General features: G+C 38.1%; 1 protein-coding gene across 1 annotated transcript in view; it reads left to right on the forward strand.

The window, feature by feature from the left end:
- The window catches only part of CC2D2A (coiled-coil and C2 domain containing 2A), a 48,339-nt gene that overhangs the window by 22,124 nt on the left and 1,093 nt on the right, over nt 1-25,122 (forward strand). The window contains exons 17-32 of the mRNA XM_009870771.1: nt 945-1,148; nt 5,922-6,014; nt 8,103-8,194; nt 9,629-9,796; nt 11,237-11,342; nt 12,591-12,700; nt 12,820-12,916; nt 14,141-14,239; nt 16,790-16,966; nt 20,096-20,299; nt 20,781-20,870; nt 21,569-21,682; nt 22,935-23,069; nt 23,620-23,742; nt 24,351-24,409; nt 24,878-25,055. Coding sequence (XP_009869073.1) covers nt 945-1,148; nt 5,922-6,014; nt 8,103-8,194; nt 9,629-9,796; nt 11,237-11,342; nt 12,591-12,700; nt 12,820-12,916; nt 14,141-14,239; nt 16,790-16,966; nt 20,096-20,299; nt 20,781-20,870; nt 21,569-21,682; nt 22,935-23,069; nt 23,620-23,742; nt 24,351-24,409; nt 24,878-25,055 — 2,049 coding nt within the window. The remainder of the gene's footprint in view (nt 1-944; nt 1,149-5,921; nt 6,015-8,102; nt 8,195-9,628; nt 9,797-11,236; nt 11,343-12,590; nt 12,701-12,819; nt 12,917-14,140; nt 14,240-16,789; nt 16,967-20,095; nt 20,300-20,780; nt 20,871-21,568; nt 21,683-22,934; nt 23,070-23,619; nt 23,743-24,350; nt 24,410-24,877; nt 25,056-25,122) is intronic.

Here is a 25,122-nt window from a genome sequence, read left to right on the forward strand (position 1 = left end):
TTCAGTAGAGTTCTAGTGGTATAAGGGAATACACAAAGTTTAAAAATACAGATTTTGAGTTTGTTGTTTTCTAAAGTGCAGGGGTATTCCCACTGTACTGGTATAATATTAAATAGGAGGTTGCTCGTTAGTGATAATTGCACAAAGAGGACTAGTGTGCTCTAGAAGTTGGGACTTGTCTAAACATCAAGTTGGAGGAGCTATTTACATAGCTGAAGTTGTATAAATGAACAGTGTTCACAGTGTAGCTTCCTAGGTTACATTGTCATACTATACTTTTCCTACTCTTTAATCATAGAATCATAGAATATTAGTGATCTGAAGGGACTTCTAGAGATCATCTAGTCCAACCCCCCTGCCAGAGCAGGATCCCCTAGCACAGGTCACACAGGAACACATCTGGATGGTTTTGAAAGTCTCCAGAGAAGGAGACTCCACAACCTCTCTGGGCAGCCTGTGCCAGTGCTCTGTCACCCTCACAGTCAAGAAGTTTCTCCTCGTGTTGAGGCGGAACTTCCTGTGTTCTAACTTTAACCCACTCTTCCTTGTTCTATTGCTGGGCACCACTGTGAAGAAATTGACTCCTTCCTCTTGACACCCACCCCTCAGATATTTGTATACATTAATAAGACCCCCTTTCAGCCTTCTCTTTTCAAGACTGAACATTCCCAATTCTCTCAGTCTCTATTCATAGGGCAGAAAGGATCAAGTCCATTAATCATCATGTTTTGTTTATATTAGGAGGTAATGGAATTTTACTGTATTCTTAAATATATAATCTCATATACTTTGCTCAGCAAAAACTTACTTAGTGTTTCAGGCTCTGAGATCCATCTCAATTGCTTTTGCTTAAAATGAACGTCCTACCAATGTGCATGTAAGACAGAAGTTGTTTTATAGACCTGTCACTTTGCATGAAAATGTTAATTTTTGGACTAATTTAGGTTGCTACAAGTGGAGAGGCACGCGTTCCTGATTTCTTCAGGTTGGAGCAGCTGCAGCAAGAATTTAATTTTGTTTCTGATGAGGAATTTAACAGATCAAAGAGATTCCGACTCTTGCAGCTCAGAAATGAGGAGGTGACAGAATTCCGAAACTATAAGCAAGTCCCTTTGCATGAACGAGAAATCAGTGAGAAAATCTTCCAGGTAGATTGTTAACCGAAATATTTTTTTTCTAGTTTTAATGCTAATAATATTTGACTTGCGATTAAGTCAGTTGGTGCCTTAAAGAATGTACAGCTACACTGATGTGTAGAAAATGACAATTCTATTGCTTCAGTCATTTCCACAGTGATACTGTGGAAAGAGAAAAATAGATCACAGCAACTGCTGTAGACACAAATGTTCTAAGAAGAGAGTTTTTTAAAGGTAAGAGACACTTTTGGTGTTTTTTTTTTAAAGTGATTTCAAATATAGAAGGATAATGCAAAGATAATACTGGCTTAGGCTTATTAACTTCTGAGCCCTTTCTGTGGAGACTGCTGGAAGCAATGACTCTGAAGAGAATTAAAACCTTTTTATGTTGTACTACAGCCTATGTTGCAGTTATTTCTGCTTTAGTACGTTGTTCCAATTAGTTTACCCTGTCCTTGCCTGTCTGTTAATTACTTTAGTGAAATATGTGCATTTTTTATTTGGGTCATACTTCAATTATTTTAATCTCAACTCTTTTATTAGTGTTAAGTTGTGCATTCTTTTTGTTCTTTGGCAGTTCATGTAGCTGAAGAGCATTTTAGTGTGTTCACAGCCTTAGGAGGATCATAATCATCTCAGATTCTGCTGCTTTACCCTTACTTCTAATTACATAAATTTCTTTGAAAAACTCCTTTCTTCCATTTTTTTTGATTATATCTTTTTTTAAAGGTATTTATTAGTTCAGTCATGTCTGGCTCTTTACAATAAGATTTTTCCATTTTAATTTTAGATTAGTTTTATTTAAAAATGTGCCACATCTTTGATATACGTTCTTGATCCAGCTAATTGTATGGAGCTATGTTCACTTCAAGTTATCATTCAGAATTGAAAGCCATAGTTTAAGAATTGTTTTAGTTGGTTTTTTTTTTCCATTAAGGGTAAATTGGATAAGCACATGATTACCTATTCCAAGTTCATTTTTATTTGACAAGATTTTCAAAATTAAGTTTAAAGTGGTATTGTTCCTAGTTCATTCACTAGCTATTTGGCAAAGAAGTCTGAAAATTCATAGAATTGTGGAAATATGGTTTGGAAAATATTGTCTGGAGGTCATCTAGTCCTGCTTTCCACTGAAGTGGTGGGACTTTTGCCAGCATGAGATGAGGTCAGCTGTGTATTTGTCTAGCCAAGTCTTGAAAACCTCTAAATGGGAGATGCCACAGCATTTCTGCGTAACCTGTTCCAGTGCTGCACTATCCTTCCAGTGATTATTAAAAAAAAAATTTAAAATAAAAAAAAATCTATCATTCGTGTCCAATTTGGGCCTTCCAAGTTGTATTTAATGACTGTTTTCCCTTGTTTCATTGTCTGGAACTACAGAGATGAGTTTGGCACCCACTTCTTTGTAACTGCCCCTCAAATATTTGTGAGCAGGTACTGGATTGCTCATTAATCTCTTCCTCACCAGACTAATGAAGCTGAACACCATGTCCAGTGCCAGAAAGACACTGAAATACTGGAGCAAATCCAGCACAGAGGTACTAGAATAATAACGACAGGGCTGGCGAACTTGATGTACAAGGAGAGGCTGAAAGGACTGTTCTGGCCTAAGCCAAGGCCAAGGGGGTATCTTACTGCTTCCTTCAGATGATGCAGAGAAAACAGAGCAAGACTCATCTTAGAGGCAAGGTGATGATAGACATGTTACTCCCAAGAGAAATTCCAGTTAGATATAATGAAAATATTCTTTTAATGAGGTAAATATTTTTCTTTGAATGAATTAATTCTTGAATGGCATCAAAGAATGTATTCAAATTCTAGAACTCTTTGTCCAGGAATCTTATAGAATTGCCATCTCTAGAGGTACTGAAATATGAATTGGCAAAGACCCTGGGCATCCGTAATGCCCAGATTCTTTTCAATATGGTGTTCTGCTGGTTGCTTTTCAGTCTGTGCCAGCATGTGGCATTACTCCATCTTCAGTACAGAATTTTGCCTTTTCTTTATTCAGACTTCAGTTGTCATAGTCTTCAATTAGCAAGAGCCCTCTGAATTGTGGTTCAGTCATTTGTTGTATTAACCAGTCTTCCTAATCAAGTGTCACTGGTTGAATTGCTGACAGTGTGCTGTGTCTCCTCACCCAGTTCACTGGTGAAGATACAGAGTAATATTGGCCCTACAGCCAAGCCCAGGGGTGCTTTGCTACTTAGAGAACACGAGCTGGACATTGTGCTCTTGATCCTTACTGTTAGAGCTCAGTTGGCCATCCTGTTTTCAACCCAACAGGTGGTCCGTTCAGTCCACTCAAACCCATATTTCCTCAGGTTATCCCACCCCGTATATCCGAAGTAGTATCACTAACTGCTGATGGTGACATTTTCAGTCTATGTCCTATTGCTATTCCTAAATGAGAATTTCTGCAGTCGTACCTAAATCTGATAATGGAAGTTTCCTGCTGTTGTTTAACCATGGTAGGCAGTGAAGCATTACACTTCCTTTCTCCCTCCCATGCTGAACAGGGTCTCAGAGAATAGGTAGAGCAAAAGCAAGAAAATTCATGGGTTGCGCTAGTTTTATAAGCAAAGGAAAGAGGAAGAAGAAAGAAAAAACAAACAAAACCCAAGTAATGTAAAGGCACTTGCCGCCTCTCAGATGTAAACTGATTCCTAGCGAGTCTCTGAGCAATGGCTGCCTTCCCCCAAATCCCTTAACATTTTACTACTGATCATGATGTTACATAGCATGGAATAGCCCTTGGTGAGTTTGAGTTGACTGTTCCTGTTGTTTCCCCTCCCAAATTCTTGCACATCCCCAACCTGCTTGCTGCGTGTAAGCTGGAAAAAGAGGTGGTCTTGATACTGCGCGAGCATGTCTCAACCATAGTCAGAACGCTGGTGTGTTACCAACACCATTTTAGTCACAAATTCAAAACAGCATTGTACTGGGTGCTATGAAGAAGGTTAAGTCCATCCCAGCCGTGGAGTTAGGTCATGAAACTGTCATCTTTTTTTTCCCCTCTGTGGTGTTTCCCCAAGTGATGGTTTTATTTGTCCTCTTTGGTCTTTTTACAGTGCACAGTGCTAATGTGCAGTACTGCTATGAAATCTTCTTTTTATATTTTTGCCTCGTTGCATTCCTCGAAACAACTGACTCCATCATCTCTACCAGTGAACCCAGCAGCAGGGGCTGTAGATTTGGATAATCCGAGGCGTGCTGCGCTCATGGGCCAGCAGGATGTCTTGATACACTTACAGAGATAAAGCATCACAGGTGTCTTGGATCAGATGGGAACAGTTTGTTTGGCGTTCAGCACCAGAGTTGGGGCTAATCCGTCTGTATCTGAGTATTTGCTTTATCAGAAGCTTATGATCTTCTCCTTTTTCTTCTGGGAGTTCATTTAATGTCAACAGTTTACTAAGTTAACAAGTACTAATTAATGATTTGTGATAGTTAAAAGATATTGCAGTAAAAAGAATTCTGAAGGGAGCAATGCTTGTGCATGTACCCATTAGACGTTCAATTCCCATTATTGGACTTCTAGCTTAGTCATTACTTGAGCAGCCTGAAAAAATAAGATTTCTGGCTTGTGAGAGCTATTCTTATTTTATTTTGTTGATAATCTGAAGTAATTCAACACTTAATTATTAGGCACTGAAAAAGTTAGACAAAGATTTATTGTGGAAATAATGAAACATGTTTGCAGAATGTGCTTCCTGGTCCCTTTATATTAGGGAAAAATTATGTTCTTTTAACAACAGTAGGAAAATGACCCGAAGATTAATTTTACTGAGTAGCTTTTACATGATAACTAGCTGTGGTTCTAAAGCCAACCTGATGTGCAGACTGCCCTGGAGCTGTGGGTCCTGAGAGAGCTCCTGGCTCTGTGTTTTGCTTGGAAGCTGAGTGCCAGCTCTAGCCTTCTCTTAATTTATGAGATCCTTTCTAAGCTCGTGAGTAAAAATTGCATCCATCAGTCCAGCTCTCATTGTAGTCCACCAGAAGAGTAACCACAACCTTGAGAAATATTCTGTCGCCATACTTTTCCCCAAGAACCAAATACTTCTCCTAAATGTTTCCTTCTGGTTATAACCAGTATTCACCTCAGCCCCTCGGTTAGGCAATGGACACTTTTATCAAACCTCAGGCAAAGCCAGATCTTCATTCTGTCTGCTTAAAGGGCTTTCCCTTTTTCACAATATACAAACAAAAGGGTTTTTATTATGCTATTACATCTCTTTATTTCTTGAATATAACTTAAAAACAGCTCAGTAATTGTTTCTCCACAAACTCTCCCACAAGCTAGGGTTTCTTCTAGTGTTAAACACTCTGAAAACTAGTTTTATGTTAAAACATATAACATATAGCTAGAAACACAGTTGAGATTTCAGGTCCTCTGCCATGAATACTGCATCACTTATATTCATAAAGGATCCTTCCTACTGCAGTTGCATTAAGAGAAACCATTTCCAGTTCAAATGGAATTTCAGTTTACAGCAGCAGGTCAGAGCTCAGCTTTAAAAGAAGATAAGGAACTCTTCAAGTTATTCATAGTAATTTAAACCACATTAGTTTTGTAACTTAATGGAATTCTTGTCTCTACTCATGAAAGTTTAGCAATGCTATTGCTGTATGCATTAGCATTAAAAATAGGTTTATAAACCTCTGACATCTGTTTTGGTTTCCTGTGATCCATACATTAATATTAATGAAATGTTTACCATTTTTCTTGTATGTAATAAATCACTGAATATATATTGAATCACAAACTCTAGCAAATATCTTTAGGACTATGAGAAGAGACTGCAAGAGAGGGAGGTGATTGACAGCAAAAATTACCTAGATGCACACAGAGCAGTTGTTGCCAATTACCTACAGAAGGTAAGCTGTAAAAAGCACAGATCCACCATCTTTCTCTAGGCCATATGTTGCTTCTATACTTGGATGTTTTCTTTCCATGACTACTAAAGACTGGTTAATCTCTAAACATGACCCACAGACGTCTTTAAAATTCCAAGTTAAGCCTGAAACAAGTCTAATTGAACAAGTGCAGGTTTGTGAATGACTCATTTAATGTTATTATTAGGAAGAAGTTCTTCACCATGAGGGTGGTGAGACACTGGCACAGGTTGCCCAGAGAGGTAGTGGAAGCCCCATCCCTGGAAGTGCTCAAGGCCAGGCTGGATGGGGCTCTGAGCAGCCTGATCTAGTGGGAGATGTCCCTGTCCATGGCAGGGGAGTTGGAACTAGATGATCTTTAAGGTCTGTTCCAACTCTGACAATTCTGTGATTCTATGATGCAGAATGATGCAATATACAAAATGACTAGCCATTCTGGAATTTTCTACCAGTTCTGTAAATTTTTTGCTCCAGTGTCCCAGAGATTTGTATTGCTGTGTCCCAGGTATTCACCAATTTCCCTCTCCTCCCTGTTCTCATTCTTGCAAGCTATGATTCTAAGACCTTAATTAGCTCCATGAAAGTGGCCCTGACTGCTGTCAAAAATCATTTAATGCAATACACAGAGTTTCTTGCCCTGCAGCCTATGGCAGAGGGCAATATCTTCCATCACATTCCATTCGTTGTGGTATTAGATTAACACCTTCTGCCTCTTACCTCTATTTAATTTACTTTTCTAGTCTCTTCGTTCTCTTTAATCCTTAGGGGGAAAAAATGCAGGAAAACATTGGTCATATAACCAAGAGATGATAAGCTTGCAATTTCAGACTATTTTGGCAAAATTACAAGTGCAAAACATGGCTACCAGTTTATTACCAGTATTGGAAATATCTGAAAGTGTTTCAAATCCTGGCCAGCCAGCAAAACATGTAATGTGATGATAAGGTTGATTTGATGCAGAACGAAATAAATTGTCTATTAGAAAGAATGGTGTGTAAAAGAATCATAGACAGTGAAGTATGTAAATATCCCAGGCAAGTGCAAAAGCCTAGATTCAGTATCACAATATAAAAAAATGTTTTTAACAAAGATGTCATGTCTGTGTCAGCTCTGTATGATTTGCTTAGTATTATTTAAGAGTCTACTCAAGCATACCGTTTATGCAGCGCACTGAGTAATAGTATGGTAGTACTGAGTAACATACATTATGGTACCTTTGTTTTTTAGATTAAAGTAGCCTTTCTAAAACTATTTGGATATTCTACACTTTTATAAATTGTCAGATGTGCTTGAAAATTAGATTGCTCACATCAGAACTGAAATTCAGTTCACTCTTAAATGTGATTTTTATATGCCTGTCACTTCAACACAAAGGTATAATAAGAATAATAACTTAAAAACTTTTAAAAGCCACAAAAAGAGATGTATTGCAGAAGATGCTTATTGCTGTTCTGCAACCGATCTTGTAATATATAGTGTGTAGGGATTACCAGCGGTTAGTGGTAGGTAAAAAGGATAAAGGCAATGCTCTGTCAGTCTGCTTCCACTTAGTTATTTCATCTTCAGTCTGTGACCTCAGCATAGAAATGAAAGGAACTGAGGATTTTAAACATTTGAAGTCATAGTATTTGTAATACAGCATTCATCAGTTATTCTGCAGTCCAAATTGTTGCTTTTATTCCCCATAACTAATATCATATAGCTTTTTCTACAGCCTTTTCTGCAACCTTAGTTATACGTGGAAAAGCGATGCCTGTTGTTTCTGATGATGCGCTGTAACCAGATAAGACTCTGTTTTCTGATTGTCTGGTTTCATATGTTCTCACATCTGGCTAGGCAGCATGTTTCTAGAGATTCATTCTATTTGTAAAATGAGCCTATGTTATATTCTGAAGAAATACCTGGTGGAAATAAACCTTTCCTTGGACCATGACTATTTTAAAAGTGGGGAAAAAAATTAAAGAATGTATATTTGGACATTTTTTATGTGTATAATAGGTGGAACACACGTATTTGCAGTGGGTTTGGATTAGAAATGTGCTTTTATGTCTTCTCCTTCCCCATCCACAGGTTCGAGAATCAGTAATAAACCGTTTCCTCATAGCGAAACACCATTTCATTCTCTCTGACCTTGTCAATGAAGAGGAGATTCCCAGCCTGGGGTAATGGAACTATCTTTATTTGCTCTAAATTAAAATAATAAATGTAATAACATCTCTGATTTTTTTTATTTTTGCAAAGTGTATCAGTGTGACTAACTGCCTTTTCATTTAGTATAATATATAAACTTCCAATCACTATGTACCCCTCTGTCAGTACAGACAGGATATTGATTCACAAAGTGCATAAAAAGTTTTTTAAGTTTTGTTTTTGGCAGAAATAATGTGACAGCACATAAATAAAATTTATCAGGAGATAATGCATCAGGCAGTGATCTGATGAGCCCTAGCTCATCATTATTATTTGTTTTATTACTTAAGCACTTTCTCTTTCAATTTTTATTGCAAACCCATACTTGTTGATTTTGACATTTAGGAGCTTAGATGACAATTAGTGTTGCTCACTTAAAATCTCTGTACGTAAACAGGTTGTGAAAGATAGTTATTTCTTCTTTTATGTCAGATCTGCTTGTGTTCGCTATAAATGTGACATCCTTAAAGTGCAGACAAAGCTTTTTGCATCAGCAATATAAATCTAAACAGTCCCATCTGCTGGAGATACAAAGACTTGCTCTCTTACAGAAGAGTTCATCCTATTTTTTAGTTTGTGTATTCACATCACAGAATGGAAAAAGCTGAACGAAACATAATCAGCTTTTGGAGTTCTTAAAAAACAAATGCTTTGTTGATATTGTCTTACAATGAATAATAATTCATACAGCTTCTATTTCCTAATTTATATGGTTAGTGAATTTAAAATACACCATTATTTGTGAAAGCATCTACTCGGTGAGATACTGCAGATATAAACTCGTGGGTTTGTGTTATTTTAACAGTAATTACTGTGATTTTTTTAACTATGTATAAGGAAATAAAGCCATCAGCTGTCAGTTTTTCAAGTAGATTTTGGAATGTCTGCAGTTAATAATGTGTGAAAACATACATCTGCTTTTTATTTTCTGGTTTGCTTTGTTTTTATTTCCCTTTGATTCTGCTTGGCCTTGGGTTTTAAGTTCTGAGGGTCCAGGGTATGTTGTGGCATATTCATTCTTATTATTTGTTGTATGTAGCTGTGTGATTAGATTTTTTTTTTTTTTTGCCTATTCCATACAGTCGTTGCCATCATCTGCTAGATACCTTGTTCATAGCGCTGTAGCTTAGATCTACCTTGAAGCTGTGTAGTTGTCTTATTCTGTCTTACCTAGTTTGGTAAAAAAAAATCTTCTTTGCACATTTTAAGTTCTAATTTCTGAAATATAAGACAGAACTGGATTGTGTCATACTAAATGATTAAAAGATTTGATAGAGTTTTGTTGGCATTAACAAGAGCATATATTTGCTTTTTCTGTTATTGCGTAATTTGCATGTGTTTCATGGAAATACTAGAATGCCGGATTTTATGGAAGAATGACCAAATATCTCTTTTACGATTATTAGTGTTTTGGGACTCAGCCTCTTTAAGCTGACAGAGCCAAAACGACCATTAAAGCCGAGAAGGAAAGAAAGGAAGAAGGTCACAGCACAGAATTTGTCAGATGGAGACATAAAACTGTTGGTGAACGTCGTTAGAGCTTACGATATTCCAGTGAGAAAGTCAGTGATGAGGTATATGTTTAAATGACTGTTTCCAGTACAGATGCATTTTCTGGTTGCAGGGGTTTTGAGGACAGCTGAATCAATTGATGTTGAAATTCAGCCATGTGTGGTGTTTTGATCCTCATGATAAAAACTTAGATATGGTTATCTTTTTAGTAATAATGATAAAGAACTGCTGGTTTGTAAGTTGGTAGAATAATACAATCATTTCTTAATAACTGCTAAATCCAAGAAATGTTTTACCAAACAGCTGTATTCATCTGCTTGAATTAAAAACTGTAACTTACAGCTTTGACAACATTATGACTCTGGTAGTAACAGATGATTTATACCTTAAGCAAGCCTGCTTACAGACTGTTTTAATTCATAATATCGTAATTAAATACCAAAAAAAAGTATTAAAATATTCAATTCTTCATTGTGGGATACTGTATTTGCCTCCTGAGTGTAGTGTGTTACTCTTCCCCTTCGTGAACTGTCTGTTTATGTTAATGGACTGGTCCTAACTTGGCTCTGACTAATTTTCAAGGTGGCCCTTACCTTCAGGCAACGCCTGCCCCGCCTGATGCTGTGTCATATGGAGATACCTGAGTTCTGAACACCCTGGTTCTGGTCCAGAAGCAATGTACCAGTGCAGCGTGCTTGCTGTCTCCCCTAAACGAATACACCTTGTGTTTCACTCGGAGGTGTTTTCCAGCTCAACAGTTACTGTGCATACTGTGTCTTCTGCAGCTTTATCTCTCCACTCTAATAGAGGGTCGGATGGATTTGTCTAAATAAGTTCAGACTGAGAAAAGCAATTTGTATGAGAAACATGTTGACAGGAAGGAAAAGATGAAAAATTGAATTCATTATCAGTATTACAAAAATAACTAAAACTCCTCCCAGTCTTTTTGCATTATGTGATACCTTCTTTTGAGCTGCTTTCTCCATGAATAGTTATTCTTTTAAAATCTCTACTGTGGTGTTATTCCAGAAGAAGTTATGTGGAAATACTAGGAAAATAAACATACTAACATTTATTTTATTTCACTCATGGGTTGATGATTGTGTAATACTTGTATGGGTTTAATTTTGTCATAGAGGCCTTGCCTGGATACCATGAAGTCTACACTGTTTATGATTCTGTGGGGATTCATCTCCTTAAACTGAAAAACCTGTAGCTTAAGGAGATTATATGGGGGAGGCAAAGGAAAAAAAATAGTCTGGGGTTGATAAGCTCTTCGGAGAAGAGAGCCTTACAGGAACTATGCACTCACTACCTCTTTCTGGCATTTCTTTATTCAATCAACACAAATATATTTCCAAGTTTAATGTAAAAATATCAGAAGGACTTCTATTTTGTTAATGAACCATTCTGTATGGTTAATACAGAAAGGGAGGGTTTCATATTTTGTAATGTGCTCTTTGTCTTTTCCTGTTGTTTTTGTTGTCTGTTTCCTCTCGTAGCAAACTTCAACAACCATCTAAATCTTCGAGGTCCTTTAATGAGATGTTTGCAGCCTCTTCAGCAGCTCAGAGCCCAACTGCTAGCCCAGATTGGGCATTTAACCAGGTATATTACAAAAGTAACATTTTTCCTGTGCGACGTTGTGGGCATTCCTCTTCTCCCCAGACAGTAACGTACACCATCAGAAAGGTGTCTTACTACTGAAGTTGACTTGCCCACTACTTGATCTTCAGAAAGACCATAAAGGTGCAAAAGGTTAAGAGAAGAGTGATAAGGATGTCGAAAATATGGAATGGCTATTTTACAGTGAAAAATGGTAGGGGCTTTTCAACCAGAATGGAAGTAACCACAGGTAGGAATATGGTAGAGAGGCCCAAAATCACGAGTAATATAGAGACTGTGGATAGGGATTGACTAAATGCTTAATGGCTCTTTCGGTACAAGGGTGAGGGATTGTCAGATGGAGCTGGGAGGTGTTAGGGTTCAAAGCAAGTGGAAGGCTGTGATTCTTCAAGCAGCAGATAACAGACGCTCAGAGAAGTTGCTTACATGTTCTGCAGACTCGAGGTTCGCTTGCATTTTGAAGTGGGTATCAGGCAAGTATTTGGAAGAATGATCCAGTGGGAGTTTGTAAAAGGAAAAATCATTACATGCTTAGGAAAGTTCATCTAAAAGCAGTTGAAGCCTGGAAGAATAATAGGAGAAAATACTGCATGTTCCTGCTCTGTTGTTACTCTTCTGCCTGTGTCTCCCCATGGTGTTTTCACGCGCAAACTACGTTTACTTGCTACTGAGAACTAAATTTAGCAGCCTTAGGAGTGAAGATGGAAACCTTTCCAGGCTTTTGCTTGTTTCTCTTACGATTTTCCTCCAAAAGTACAGCTTTTTGAAAGTGTGGAAAAGGTTCTGCCATACGCATTTGGATGTTAATGAAATGCTCCGTTAAGGCATTTTTAATCACATTAGGGGTTTGTTGTGTCTAATAGGAGTTGCTTATCTGTAATAGGAGCCAGTGTCAGAGACAGCTGGGATTGCAGCAGTAGGCTGCTCAGATTACAGATAAGAGGATACAGGTGCATTTTTTTCCACCGGTATCTGGATCATGTGCTCTGTTTTAGTTACCTCCTTTGATTAGCTAGCCAGTAGCTTTTCCACTCTCAGGGGAAAATGTGTTTTTGCTGATGTATATAAATACATCAAGTATTCTGAATACATGTAATCTTTTGGAAATACTAGCACAGAAAATATTTAAATTTCAGAAATGCCTGGGAAGTGCAATATTTAAGTTAATTTAGCATGTTCTGACAAATTTTTATAGAGGTCTGTTTCCTTTGTTTTGATCTTTGTTTATAGGTTTTAGTCCGTCCTTTTGTAGAAGTTTCTTTTCAGCGAACAGTCTGCCGGACGACAACAGCAGAGGGTCCAAATCCCAACTGGAATGAGGAGCTTGAGCTTCCGTTTAAGTATGGCAAAATAAACCCAAATTATTACTGAGTGATAATGATTTAATTTGAGCGTGCAAATTCATTCCAATTTTCCTGTTCCATTCAAGTTACTTTTTTGGTTTATTTAACCTTTTCAGAGCTCCTAATAGTGACTACAGCACTCACAGTTTGCAGTCAGTGAAGGATGAACTCTTCATTAACGTTTTTGATGAAGTACTTCATGATGCTGTAGAGGTGAGTTCATCATTGAGGGACAGGGCACATTTGAGAATTTTATGAGCTTTTTGAAGTTGACAGAATAAGATTTTTCCGTGTAGTAGCTTTCACCCTCCTGTGCCTCATTTTTCTCTATTTAGTCAGTCCTTATGAATTTGCATCTAGTCAACACTGCAAGATTGTTAGAGGGAGCAGTCTTTATAGCCTTAACTTTTATCTGTACAAATTCAGCTTTTACCACATAATCTACTGCTAGAGTTGAACATGTGTATATAGTCTGTTTTAGTATCTCAAATTTCATTAAATATCATTAAAATTGAGGGGCAACTTATGAATTGTAATCTTAAGTCTGTTCTTCTTAAACTTAATCAGAAATTTTTACTAAATTCCAGATGAATGATCCTAGTTTGATATTTTTTATTGTCTCTTTTTTTTCTCTTGCTCTGTCTCATCCTGTTTTACAAGCTGTTTGGTGAAAAAAAACTCACATCTTTTGGTTATATAATTTTTTTTGGAACAAGATAAAAATTGCAAGTACTAGTAACAAGATATTTTTGCAAGCTCTCAGTGTTGGCATAACTCCTTCCCCTGTTGAAACTACTGAAAGCTTTCCCAGTAAATTCAGCATACACAAAAATAGCAACACTCAACATTCTTGAAAATATAACCCAAAATTAAATAATGCACATGTTTCACTGAGAAGAGAATTCTGTCCTCAAAACTGAATTGATGAAGCAAAAGGAAGAAAGATACAGTCTAGGAACTCAGATCTCACTCTAGCCTTAAGAGTGGGTTTTTTTTAATATATTTTTTTTTAGTAACTTATAGATTTGCAAATCCCTGACAGGCAATACCCATGAAAACAATGTCTCCATTCCACATGGTTTAGTTAGACTTTCATACAATTTTACCTTCAAAAAGCTTTTTTTAAGTATTAGTAAAATATTTCCTTAGAAGACCACAGCTTAATTCACTTTGTGTGAGAAGACTCTTGTGTACTCCTTGTTAGATTTTTGAGTTCTCCATCATAGGTTATACAGAACTTGAACCTTGAAGCGCAAGCACATGGCCCTCGCACACTTGAAAGGCATCCAGATAAATCATTGCCATACTAGTAATTGAACTGATATTTACAGTAAATTATGAAAAGAATACAGAATTTTTAGTAATACTTTGATTAAATTGTTGATTAAAGGAAATTAAGCTGTCTTAAAGTATTATGTTGGTCAATTTTTTTAATAGGATGATCGTGAAAGAGACAGTGAAATCCACACTCGTGTTGAGAGACACTGGCTGGGATGCGTTAAGATTCCATTTACTACCATATATTTTCAAGCAAGAGTAAGTGTCGATAACTTGGGAGTAAATATCTTAAAATACAAAACTAGAGAATGCAATGTCACATTTAGTGATATCCTCTGAACTTGCTAGTTTATTTTTGTGGAATTATTTGAAAATATCTTTGTGACCAGTGTGCTGAGTATTTGTCAGTAAAGTCAATGGTTTGAAGGGAAAAGAGGTGAACAAACGTATTTCTACACTGACAATGCAGCCTGGCTTCCTTCAGTAATGAGATTAACATTGCAAATTCTGGTTTTGGTGGTGGCTTTTTAGATCTCTGGTATTGCATGGTCCGGACAGGTGAACTAAGAGAAGGAGTATTACCTGGATAGGTGATAGGAAATGACCTAACTTCTTCTTTCATAGTTTTCATGAATCAGCAGATTTTCACCATTGCCTCTCCTAATCCCCTCTTTCCTCCATTTTTAGAACTTTTCAAGAGAAGCTTTCTTCAGAAGATATCAATACGTAGTCATGGCATTAATAGTGAAACATGCATTTCTTCGTAGAGTAAAGGCAGTTTTTTTGTGCAGCCACCCATCCTAGACTTAGGTTAAGGAAACTAGTTTTTCACCTCAGTAGTCCTGTCATACTGTGATCTTGCTGTAGGACTCTTTTTGTCTGCAGGGCAGTTGCTTTCATGTGTAGATCAAATCATCATGTCACAAAAGCCTCAGTTTCTTACTTCACAAAAATTCTGACCTCAGCTGAAATCCTAATTAGTTTGCTCTGTACTGGCTAGCTGGGTGTTAAGGCACACTGTGAGCCTCCTGGATTCTCTGGGTGGAGGATGAGCCTGCACAAGTCTCATTTACCTCGAGTGCAGTGCTTGGCGTGGTCTTCTCGGGCTCGCCATTTGCAAGGCAGAACAGAACGTAATTCTCATGGGGTTCAGGAAAGCATTGGGTTCTTTTCTTTACTGAGAAATTTTGGACAGTGCGTGTCTAACTACTCCACTTGCTTCTGCTAGATCATTAATAATGTGCTGTCTTCAACTTGGGAGGTTAATCAGTGAATTTCGGTGTTTCAGGGTTGTGGCGCCCAATAGAATGAAGCTTTCATTGACTTCAAAAAATGCAAATAGTAAGGTCTCCTCTTCTTTTCATGAGTATTTAGCCATCCTGTGCAGAGAATGTCACATGATGTGGCCATCATTGTTATATGTCAATAAAAAAGAAAGAACAAGATCCTTTTCTCTTTTTTTGGGAAGTGTTGCATGCTGAATGCATGAAATTCACCTGGGAAGTGTGTCTGCTCACAGTCTGGAGAGACTTAATGGGCAGACCTAGACATTCTGCCAGACTGCTTACCAGTACGTAGTGAAGGACACAGCCTATAATCCATCTTTTGAGGATTACTGATCCTTACGTCAGCCTCTGTTCTTTTTACTTCTTGGTGCGTCAGTCTTTCTGTTGTAGAACCAAGAGTAGCTCCAGGATTCCCATCAGATGCACTCCTGATTCTTCGAGGAGCTGTTGCAGTTTGTGATTTCCTAACCGTAGCACGAGTGCTTGCGTATATCTTCTTAGCATTAGAGATTCTTTTCTTTAAAATAGGATTTCTTACTGAAATTGAAAAAGCCCGATGAGTCCAGTGGTTATACAAAGGTGCATCCAGCACTAGCTACTTAAAGTTCAGTAGCAAATGAAGCACTTCTTCATCCTGTTCTACTCTACTGCAGCAGAAATTCCAAGTGATTTATTTAGAGTGTGTATCAAAACTTTTTTTTTTTTGTCTCAAATGATGAGCCAGCCCAGTGAGTCACCTGTTCATCTTCCACATCCACTGAAGATACCCTCCCCGATGGCACTCATCTGAATTCTCTCCAAAACAGGAGGTTAACTCCTGCTTTTCTCTTGAAGTTGTGTACGTCCACAGGTGAGACTTGCCCAAACAAGTGTGGAGCGTGCCAGCTCTTGTCTGACATGACCTTTCAGAAAGGTCTCGCCTTCTGTTTGTGGTGGCAGAGGGAGGTGCAGAGGGCTGGTGTGTCTATGCGAGCACCCTTCCGTGGGGAAGCTGCCCCACGGGCCCAGCTCCAGTTGCACCCAAGAAGCATCAGCAGCATCTGCGTGGAAGGTGTCCGTCTGTGAGAAGCTGGAGCATCATTCCTGCATCACTCAGACACAGGCAAAGGCCTGCTGCTCTGAGGCTGCCTTCAGAAGCGTAGTCCTGCAACCTGTATTTTGCCATTTTGTTGTTTTTCCAGGTAAATAGTGCCATGTGGAGATGGTGATATGAAAGAAAAATAGCGAAAGGCTGGCACTTTTACTTTCTCTAAGAGCCAGTGTGTATGATTTCCATTACATTAAAGATTAGTGTCTGTAATATGCAAGAGAGGCTGAATTAATATATTTAACAATGAGATGTCTCGTTTTTCACACAGATGATCAGTGTATGTATATGTCTTATTCTCCCATTTAATTGTTTTGTAATTCAGAATAATAAATCAAAGGAATAAAATATCTGAATGTGAGTAGCAAATGTATTTGAGAAGGAAATTTTGCTTTTTTGCTTCTAATGAGAAGTATCTCTCTGTGTATGTTGTAGATTGAGGGTACGTTTAAGGTGAATATTCCCCCAGTCCTCCTTGGCTACAGCAAAGAAAAGAACCTGGGAGTTGAGAGAGGTTATGATTCTGTGCGAAATCTGAGTGAGGGCTCATACATAACCCTGTTTATTACCATCGAACCACAGCTTATTCCTGGAGAGTCCATCAGAGAGAAGGTAATTAATCACTAATTCGTCATATTCTTCCATTTTGTTTCCAGTGATGAAGTTCTTGAGATGCATATAAATAGGTATATACTTAGCGTGCTGAAGGACGTGAATACAGCTACAGAAGGACATTGAGACAAACTCTGAGTGTTCCGATTTTTTAGCTCAGTTCAACTTAATTGGATGCACCGTTAAGTTAGCTGGACGCTTAACACGGGAGAAATAACTTTTGCCACGGATGTAGTTCCACTGTTCATAGAAAGCAAATTTGCATTCGTTAGCTGTGAGCATGTAACTTTCCCATCTTAAGCAATATAGTGTTCATGTGCGTATCTGAACACGAAAAGGAGGTGGCAGGTGCAAACATAGTATTTTCTTGCTTTTGTGTTTATGCTGTTGAAATACAGCATTTATTATTTATGGCTTCATGCATGCCTCCATATCTGGAAGGTAATTATTTCTAAACAGCAGCTGTTGGGTTTTTTCAGTTATTTTACTAAACCAGAAGTGCCTTACACTAACAACAACATGTAGTTAAAATGCATACACCACTTGCTATGTTATGCCACGTTATGCAGTGAATTTTGAGATCCGTTCAGCAAGGATGTGTGTTTTTCATGCACAAACAGCAGCAGTTCATTCTTTTCCAATTCAGTGCTACACTGGTCATTTGTTAGAGGCAACCAGGAACTGGAGAGAAAGATCTATCATTACGTAATTTCATTTTCAAAATAAATATAAAATTGTATGATTTATTCGAAATCCTCTTTCTCCTCTTAAATTATGGTCTTGGAAAATATCCAGTCCTGTGTTTTCTTGCTCTCAGACCATACCGTGGGAGTTGTTACAATTGAGTACCATTAAAAGTAAAGAATATTAAGAAATATTAATTAGTTTGAATGATAAGATTATTACTAGGACTCGAAACCGTAAATATAAATTCAGCAGCCTTTGAAGCACCTTTAATAGATGAGGCCTTATTCAAGAATTTCATAGTCTTAATCTTCACATACAGTAATCAGTTGCTGGGGAACAAAAGATTGCACTGAATTTGTAAGGAAACAGATCTCTTTACAGAAGGATGTGTCTATTTTGAAAGATAAATTGTGGAAATTCAAACAAGGGGCGAGATTATTGTAAAATATTATGGACTGCATTTTGCAAATCTTGACCTCTTTAAATGACAAGCAAATGTTAAGAATGTCTTGCGTAGATGCAGTTTGATGCTTCGTTACCAAGTGGTTACATATTGCATTAACACTTTGTACAATGCTGCTCGGTAGCTCTATTTAGAATTAATTTGAGCACTGGGGAAAACCAGCATATTTTATTAAAGTTGTAGATCTTTGTGATGTAAGTTCTCTTTGGTCTCAACTATGACAGCAGGAGCTAACTGCCCCTTGCCAAAACTCAGACATAAAGAACTCAAAAGAGACCGACGTACCTTCCATTCTGGAGATGCAGCTGGCACTCGTGGCGCAGGAAGCCAGGACGCGGGAAGTTAGTTGGGTTCTAAATAGCGCGAGACACTACGTGTCAGCGCTTCTCATCATGAGGAGCCACACTGAGAAGACAAGGGACAGTGGGTCCAAGTTGCATTGGACGAGGTTTTAACTTGATATAAGAAATTTCTTTTTATATTCACTAAGCGACTGTTCATTTTTCAGTGGTATGTATTTAAAAACCTGTACATAAAAACACTACTAAAGTGCCACGTGCTTGTATTCTGAGACTGAAAAAGTTACAATCCTGCGCTGCAGTTCCTCAAATGTGACGTGTAATTATTTCAGAAAGTATTTGGCAAAAAAAATGACAAAAACTGACTAGATGTTTTTTCCATCCTTGGTTCCTATTCCTAGCCATTCCAGCTGTAGTTAAGTCATTTGAATTATTTGTGTGCTGCCTGCAGATGCTAAGCTTAATTTTAGTTTAGTTGCATGATACCTTTTTTTGGTTTTTTACCTGTTTTTCCTCTCTTTCTTGCTGTCCTTCCCGAATCTCTGTATAGATGAATGAAATGCTTAAGAAGGTACAATATTAACAGTTGAGAGATTCCTGTTGTTCCCTGTTTTACGATTTAGCTTGGGTTTTGTGCCATTCAGCAATCTTCCTGCACTTTGTGTTAGTTGATACTAAACATAGTAGTTGTTTATTTTGTCAGTAATATTTGCAGTGAATTACATTTAAATTTAAAAAGTGCCAGAGGCTGTACATTTTGGCTGTTAGTTAGGTTGATAAAAATTACTCCTGTGCCTCCTCAGCTGACTGGAGGTCTAGCTCCAGGGCAGTGCCCAGCTGTTCCACCTCTGGCTAGTTTGAGAAGAAGGGTAACCAATGACAAAAAGTGGTTTCTTTTAAACAAAAATGTTATGAAGGATGAGCTTTAAATTCTCAGCACCACTAGAAGTATACAAAGGGTTCTGAGTAGATGAAAAAACCTATTTTGACTGTCCCTAACACCTTTAAAAAATGACAGGTGTCATATGAGCAAACGATTGTCATTGTTACAAAATTAAGAAGTCGTTTTGAGTGCTAGATTTGCTTCTGGAAAATCTCATCTAAACCCAACATTTTAGACAAGTCTGACTGATAAGGATTCATCTAAAAATTGCTTGGACCTTCTCTGCAAATATTTTGGCATTGCACAAGGTTGTACATAAATAATACTGTGCAAGGCAGTATTATTGATATGAAAATTAGCAGGATTTTGTGCATAAACTCAGTTGTGGTTTTAATGGAGCGTTAGGTGAATAGCATGCGGGATTAATACCTAACCCTAGGGGGAATTGGAGTGGATGGTATTTCGAGGTCCCTTCCAACCCCTAACATTCTGTGATCCTGTGAATTAATGTGTGGTGTTACACACTCATCCCTGCAGTTCTGCTTGGCCATAATTTTCCCTACGTTTTTCAGTGCTTTGACAAAGATAGCTTACAGGTGCGGGTTATATTATGTGCATTTTCCTTTAGCTTGACCTTACTTAGACGTCTGTGATCCAAAGTTCAAAATTCTATTAGGAAATAATTTGACACTCCTTTTATGCTCCTGTAAATGGTGAAATAAGGACGAATGTAGCAAAGACTTAACCCCAAACTATAAATAAAACTATTTTTGTATAAATTCTACTGTCTTTTGAAGTTTGATACCCAAGAAGATGAGAAATTGCTCCAGGCAGCAGCGAAGTATGAAGCTGAATGTACATCAAAGTTTCCGAGCCGCCAGTGCCTAACAACTGTAATTGACCTCAATGGGAAAACAGTTTTTATTACCAGATATATCAAACCTCTGAATCCACCACAGGAGCTTCTTGATGCTGTCCCAAATAGGTCTCAAACAGCAGCAGTAAGTACTTTAGAAAGATAGTGAAGTTTCTGGGTTACAGATTTCAGAATGTGTGTGTGGCCATGTGCACATGGACATAGGCCTGTAGTGTTTTTGTACGTCTGCTGTGTTGCTACGCTTATTGTAAAGGAAAAACCAGAGACAGAAAATAAATTAGCAGTGACTGTGTGTGATACACAGTGAGTCCGTTCATAATGATGCTGGAAAAGGCTATTTGTCTTCCGTGGAGAAAAAGAAAAAAAAGGTATATTAATTAGTATTGCCCTTAAAAAGACAAAGAATTGTGCCAGACCTCAGTAGGAGTAAATTATATCGGACTTTGATAGAAGTTGTAGAATGTGCTAGCTGCTACTGCAATAAGGTTAGCTGGTGTTTTGTCACTGACAGCTGTGGAAAGAGCACTACACATCTGGTATAATTCTACTCTTGTTAAGTATCTGTGTCATGAATTGGTGACTTGCTCTCTTTTGTTTACTTGCAGGAATTGGTGGCTCGATATGTTGCTTTGATTCCTTTTTTGCCAGATAGTGTGTCATTTGCCGGAATCTGTGATTTATGGAGCACATCAGATGTAAGCAGTGCATTAAACATATGTTCTTTATCTTCTTGAGTGGGACATCCTAGCCAGCCCCTGCTTTCAGGTGGGAGGTTGTACTACATGAGCTCTTGAGGTCCCCTCAGACCTAAATTACATTGTAGTTCTATTGTTACGAGCTACTGATTTCAAAGAATGAAGAGCACTAAAGCTTGAGAAAAGTTGCTTATCCTGATATGAGCCAAAATTTTAATCTGTGATAGGCTGCAATTGATAGACCCTAAGAATGCTTACGGCTTTAAGCTTTTCCTGTTGTTGTTGTTTTTTTTTTTTCCCAATTATAGAGCAGTCCACAATAGCTGGGCATGCACAAGTGAAAGCATGTTGACTACTGGAGACTTTAAAACTAGACTTAAAATTGAACATTGTAGTTCCAAGAAATTACAGAAAATCTATTGCATATAATGTCATTACCATCTCAGAACTTTTCTACAAAATTCAGAATAACTCAAAAGACCGTGGTTCTTGTAAAAAGCTCAGCTCTGACTCATGGATTTTCACAGCATTCACTCTTCATCCTGCATTTTGAAGCAGTACCCAAATAAAACCAGTTGCAAAGATCTGTAAGGATGCTTGCTTCAAAGGTGTTATGAAATATTATTAAATGTTGTAAGTTGAAAACACAGTTGATAACTGCATAGAAAGACTTATTTTTCTGTTTGTACCTCAATTAGCAATTTCTTTATCTTCTGGCGGGAGATGAGGAAGAACACGCTGTGCTCCTGTGTAATTATTTTCTTGGTATGGGGAAAAAAGCCTGGCTTATTATTGGAAATGCTATTCCTGAGGTAAGTGACTTTATTTTTTTTTGGCCTGAGTATCAGCTTATATTGTGTGAAGTCTTTGGCTCCCACCAATAGACAGAATTGGTTTTTGCTGGCATATTTATTTAGGAAGGTGATGCAGAAATGGAAACAGTCCACTTGCAGTGTCTCAGTTGTGAATACAGACTATGACAGAGTTTGGGGCAAGGATTAGGTGAATGCTGAGAGGTGACAGGAGAGGGTTGGGGCGTGCCAGGGATTCGTACTGGTGCCTCTGAGTCCCTTGATTCTTTCTGCAGGAGATGGTAAAGCTGCAGCAAGCGTAAGGATGGATTTATTCAGGCTTGACAAGTCAATCTTCATCTGCCTTCTGCAATACAGGCAGGGTCAGCAGCCTGCTTACTGCTGCGTGCCCTGTGGGTGCTGCGAGCCGACTGCGCAGCAACCTAGTTTAGGAATAAAACTTTTAGATTCTTTTGCCCCTTAGGAGATGCATTTGTTCTTGAGGGAGGCACTCAGATTTGCAAGTAAACAATACTGCTCTTTTCAAAGAGATGGTAAAACCATTTATAATGCAGATTGCCACCATTATCTCCATTTACCAGGTATCTCAGATTACCAGGCATGTGTGAACGTTTTGCTGAACAGAATTTTGGTTTAAAAAAAAAATCCCTGTCTAAACTTGTTTCTTCAGCAAGCTCTGAGCTACTGCAGCGGCAGGAACAGGAACGCGGGTACATTCGTTGGAGCACTGAGCTTTACACATGCCGTAAGGCAGAGCCTTATTCCTCGTATTTTAAGTTACCTGGAAAATGTTGGAGACAACAAGTAAATAGAAGAGCAGTTTAGAGAAAATCTAAAGAGAGCTGGTAACTCCCTGAGGTGCCTGAGGGCAGGCGGATGGCTGAGACACGAGCATGCTGCCGAGGCTGCGGTCCTTCAACTCCGAGAGTGCCTGTGGACGAGTTGTGGCAGCAGCCGCGTAGGACAGGCTGACATTGAAGCAGGAGGCATCCAGCACTCCAGGGTAGAGAATTCTGCACCAGGTCTTAGCTAAACCACGGCAACTTTCAGAATCTGTATTTTAAGAGCAGCTCAGGCCTGTGTATATTTTAACATTTCTCTGCCACATAAGAGACACAAAACTATGTTAGTTAGTTGCACTGAAACATACTATTAATGACAATAGTGAAAATTTAGTATTCCAAACAATCCAATGCACAGTGTCTTTGCAGCCAGTTTGAAAATACCTCAATACTTTTTTTTTCCTTCCTAGGGACCAACTGCCTACGTATTAACTTTGGAACAAAGTCAATATGTAATTTGGAATCCCAGTACTGGATGTTTTTATGGGCAGTATGACACTTTCTGCCCTTTAAAAAATGTATACTGTCTGATCAGCTCTGATAATGTAAGTGTACCCAGTCTTGTCACATTTCTGTACCTGGAACAGTTAACTTTTTTTTCTTGTCTTTGTGTATCATTCGCGCTGTCATGTTATTAGTGATTTATTCAATCTTAAGTATGTTTTTCAGCTACTTCTTGTCTTTGTGTATCATTCGTTCATCAGTGTAACTGCACTGTCATGTTATTAGTGAATTATTCAATCTTAAGTATGTTTTTCAGCTACTTGAAATACTTAAAATAAGAAATATTTTTTTAATCAGCATTTAAATCATGACAGCTGTTCACATAATTTTCATTACTGGGTTTTACTTACATGTTTCCAAACTTTGATGGCTTTAATTTACCACTGCTTAGCTGAGGAGTAGTAATTAAGCAAAATTAAGTGTTTTCAGGTAAAATTTAACTGAAGAATTACACCCTAATGGAAGAAGTCATTGCTATAGTGATTGCTATAGGCAGTCAAGATTATATAGTATTTTATTGCCATCTTAGTGGAACGTGTTCCATAGCTCTAATCATATGCTGGAAGTTAAACCAAGCTTGTTTTCTCCTAGATTTGGTTTAATACGCAAGACTATGATTCACCAGTAAGGATAAGTTTTGATATCAGCAAACCAAAACTGTGGAAGCCTTTCTTTTCAAGAAGCTTGCCATACCCTGGTCTCTGCAGCATCCAGGTATTGATAAAATCTATTACCAGCTCACTGCGGGGGGGTGAGAGATCACAGACTTGCTATAAAGAAGAGAACAAGTTCTTTGGGCTTCTGCAGTTAAGTGTATTCATATAATAGCACTGGGTTTTAAAAAGGGTTTTCCTGGGCACTCCTCAGGTAAAAAAAAAAAAAAAGGGCAAGCAGGAATACTGCAAAGTATTTGGTTTTGTAGAGAATGAATGCACCGTTGTTGTCCTCCTAAGATCTCAAGTCAACAGTGAAGTAAATGGGACAAATTTTTAAGACAAACCTATCTAGAGTATTCTAAAGAAAATGTCAGCTTTCGTCTTGGAGCTCGGAAGACATTATTTCAAGCTGTATGCACAGCCTTAGTAATCAAACAGGGATCTCGCTACAGTTTATCAAAGGTAGAAGCAGTTGACATTTACTGGTAAAGAGAAAAAACACCAGCATTACACACAAATACCTATTTAACGTTTTTATCATGTCTCTATTAACTGCTAATTATTTTAGCATAATTGTGAACTTGTGTGAGTACTATCAAGGCAGTAATGCCTGAAGTTACATTATTGCATTGCACATTTTAATACTTGTTTTTAATTTATTGCTAGCCTGACAAATTAGTTTACCAGCATTCGGACAAGGCTGCCGTGGTGGAACTACAGGGCAGGTAATTGTACCTCCATAACAAATGTTGTCAGTGCTAATCACTAGAGCATAGTCATAGCCACACCCTCAAAAAATCTGCCTTGAATGCTAGCAATAGGGAATGGCAAAAAAAAAAAAGCTGAATTTCACAAAGCTTTTTAAAATTCTTTCTCTTTAAAAAATATTGCAGATAGAAAGAACGGATCAGTCACTGATGTACACTTTCCTAATAAGCATAATGCTGTAGAGGGATGAGAGGGGAGGGTGTAAACTGACAGGAGCTACAGGCCCCCCTGCCCCAGCCTCCCGTTCTGTTCTGAACGTGCAGGCACCACACAGCAGTGGTGATGTTGCCTCTCTCTGCTCTTAGCCTGTTACATTTAACTGAGGTCATGTGTGTTCCCCATCCCTTAATCTGTACTGTGTCACGGGGAGATCAGTTCAGACATCCAATAAATACTAGAATTCTAATAAGTCTATTTTATTGCAGGATTGAAAAAATACTAAGAGATAAGATTATGGAATGGAGACCAAGGCACCTAACTCGTTGGAACAGATACTGTACCTCTACCCTACGAAATTTTCTGCCACTACTGGAACAAACCCAAGGCAAAGATGTAGAAGATGACCATCAGGCAGAGCTGCAGAAACAGCTGGGAGATTACAGGGTACAGTTGTGAACTAGAAACAGGAAGATCTTCTGTGGTATAGAAGTGTCCTAGACTATTTATTTCC

This window comes from Apaloderma vittatum, unplaced genomic scaffold, assembly GCF_000703405.1.
Source record: "Apaloderma vittatum isolate BGI_N311 unplaced genomic scaffold, ASM70340v1 scaffold3296, whole genome shotgun sequence".
Lineage (NCBI taxonomy): Eukaryota > Metazoa > Chordata > Aves > Trogoniformes > Trogonidae > Apaloderma > Apaloderma vittatum.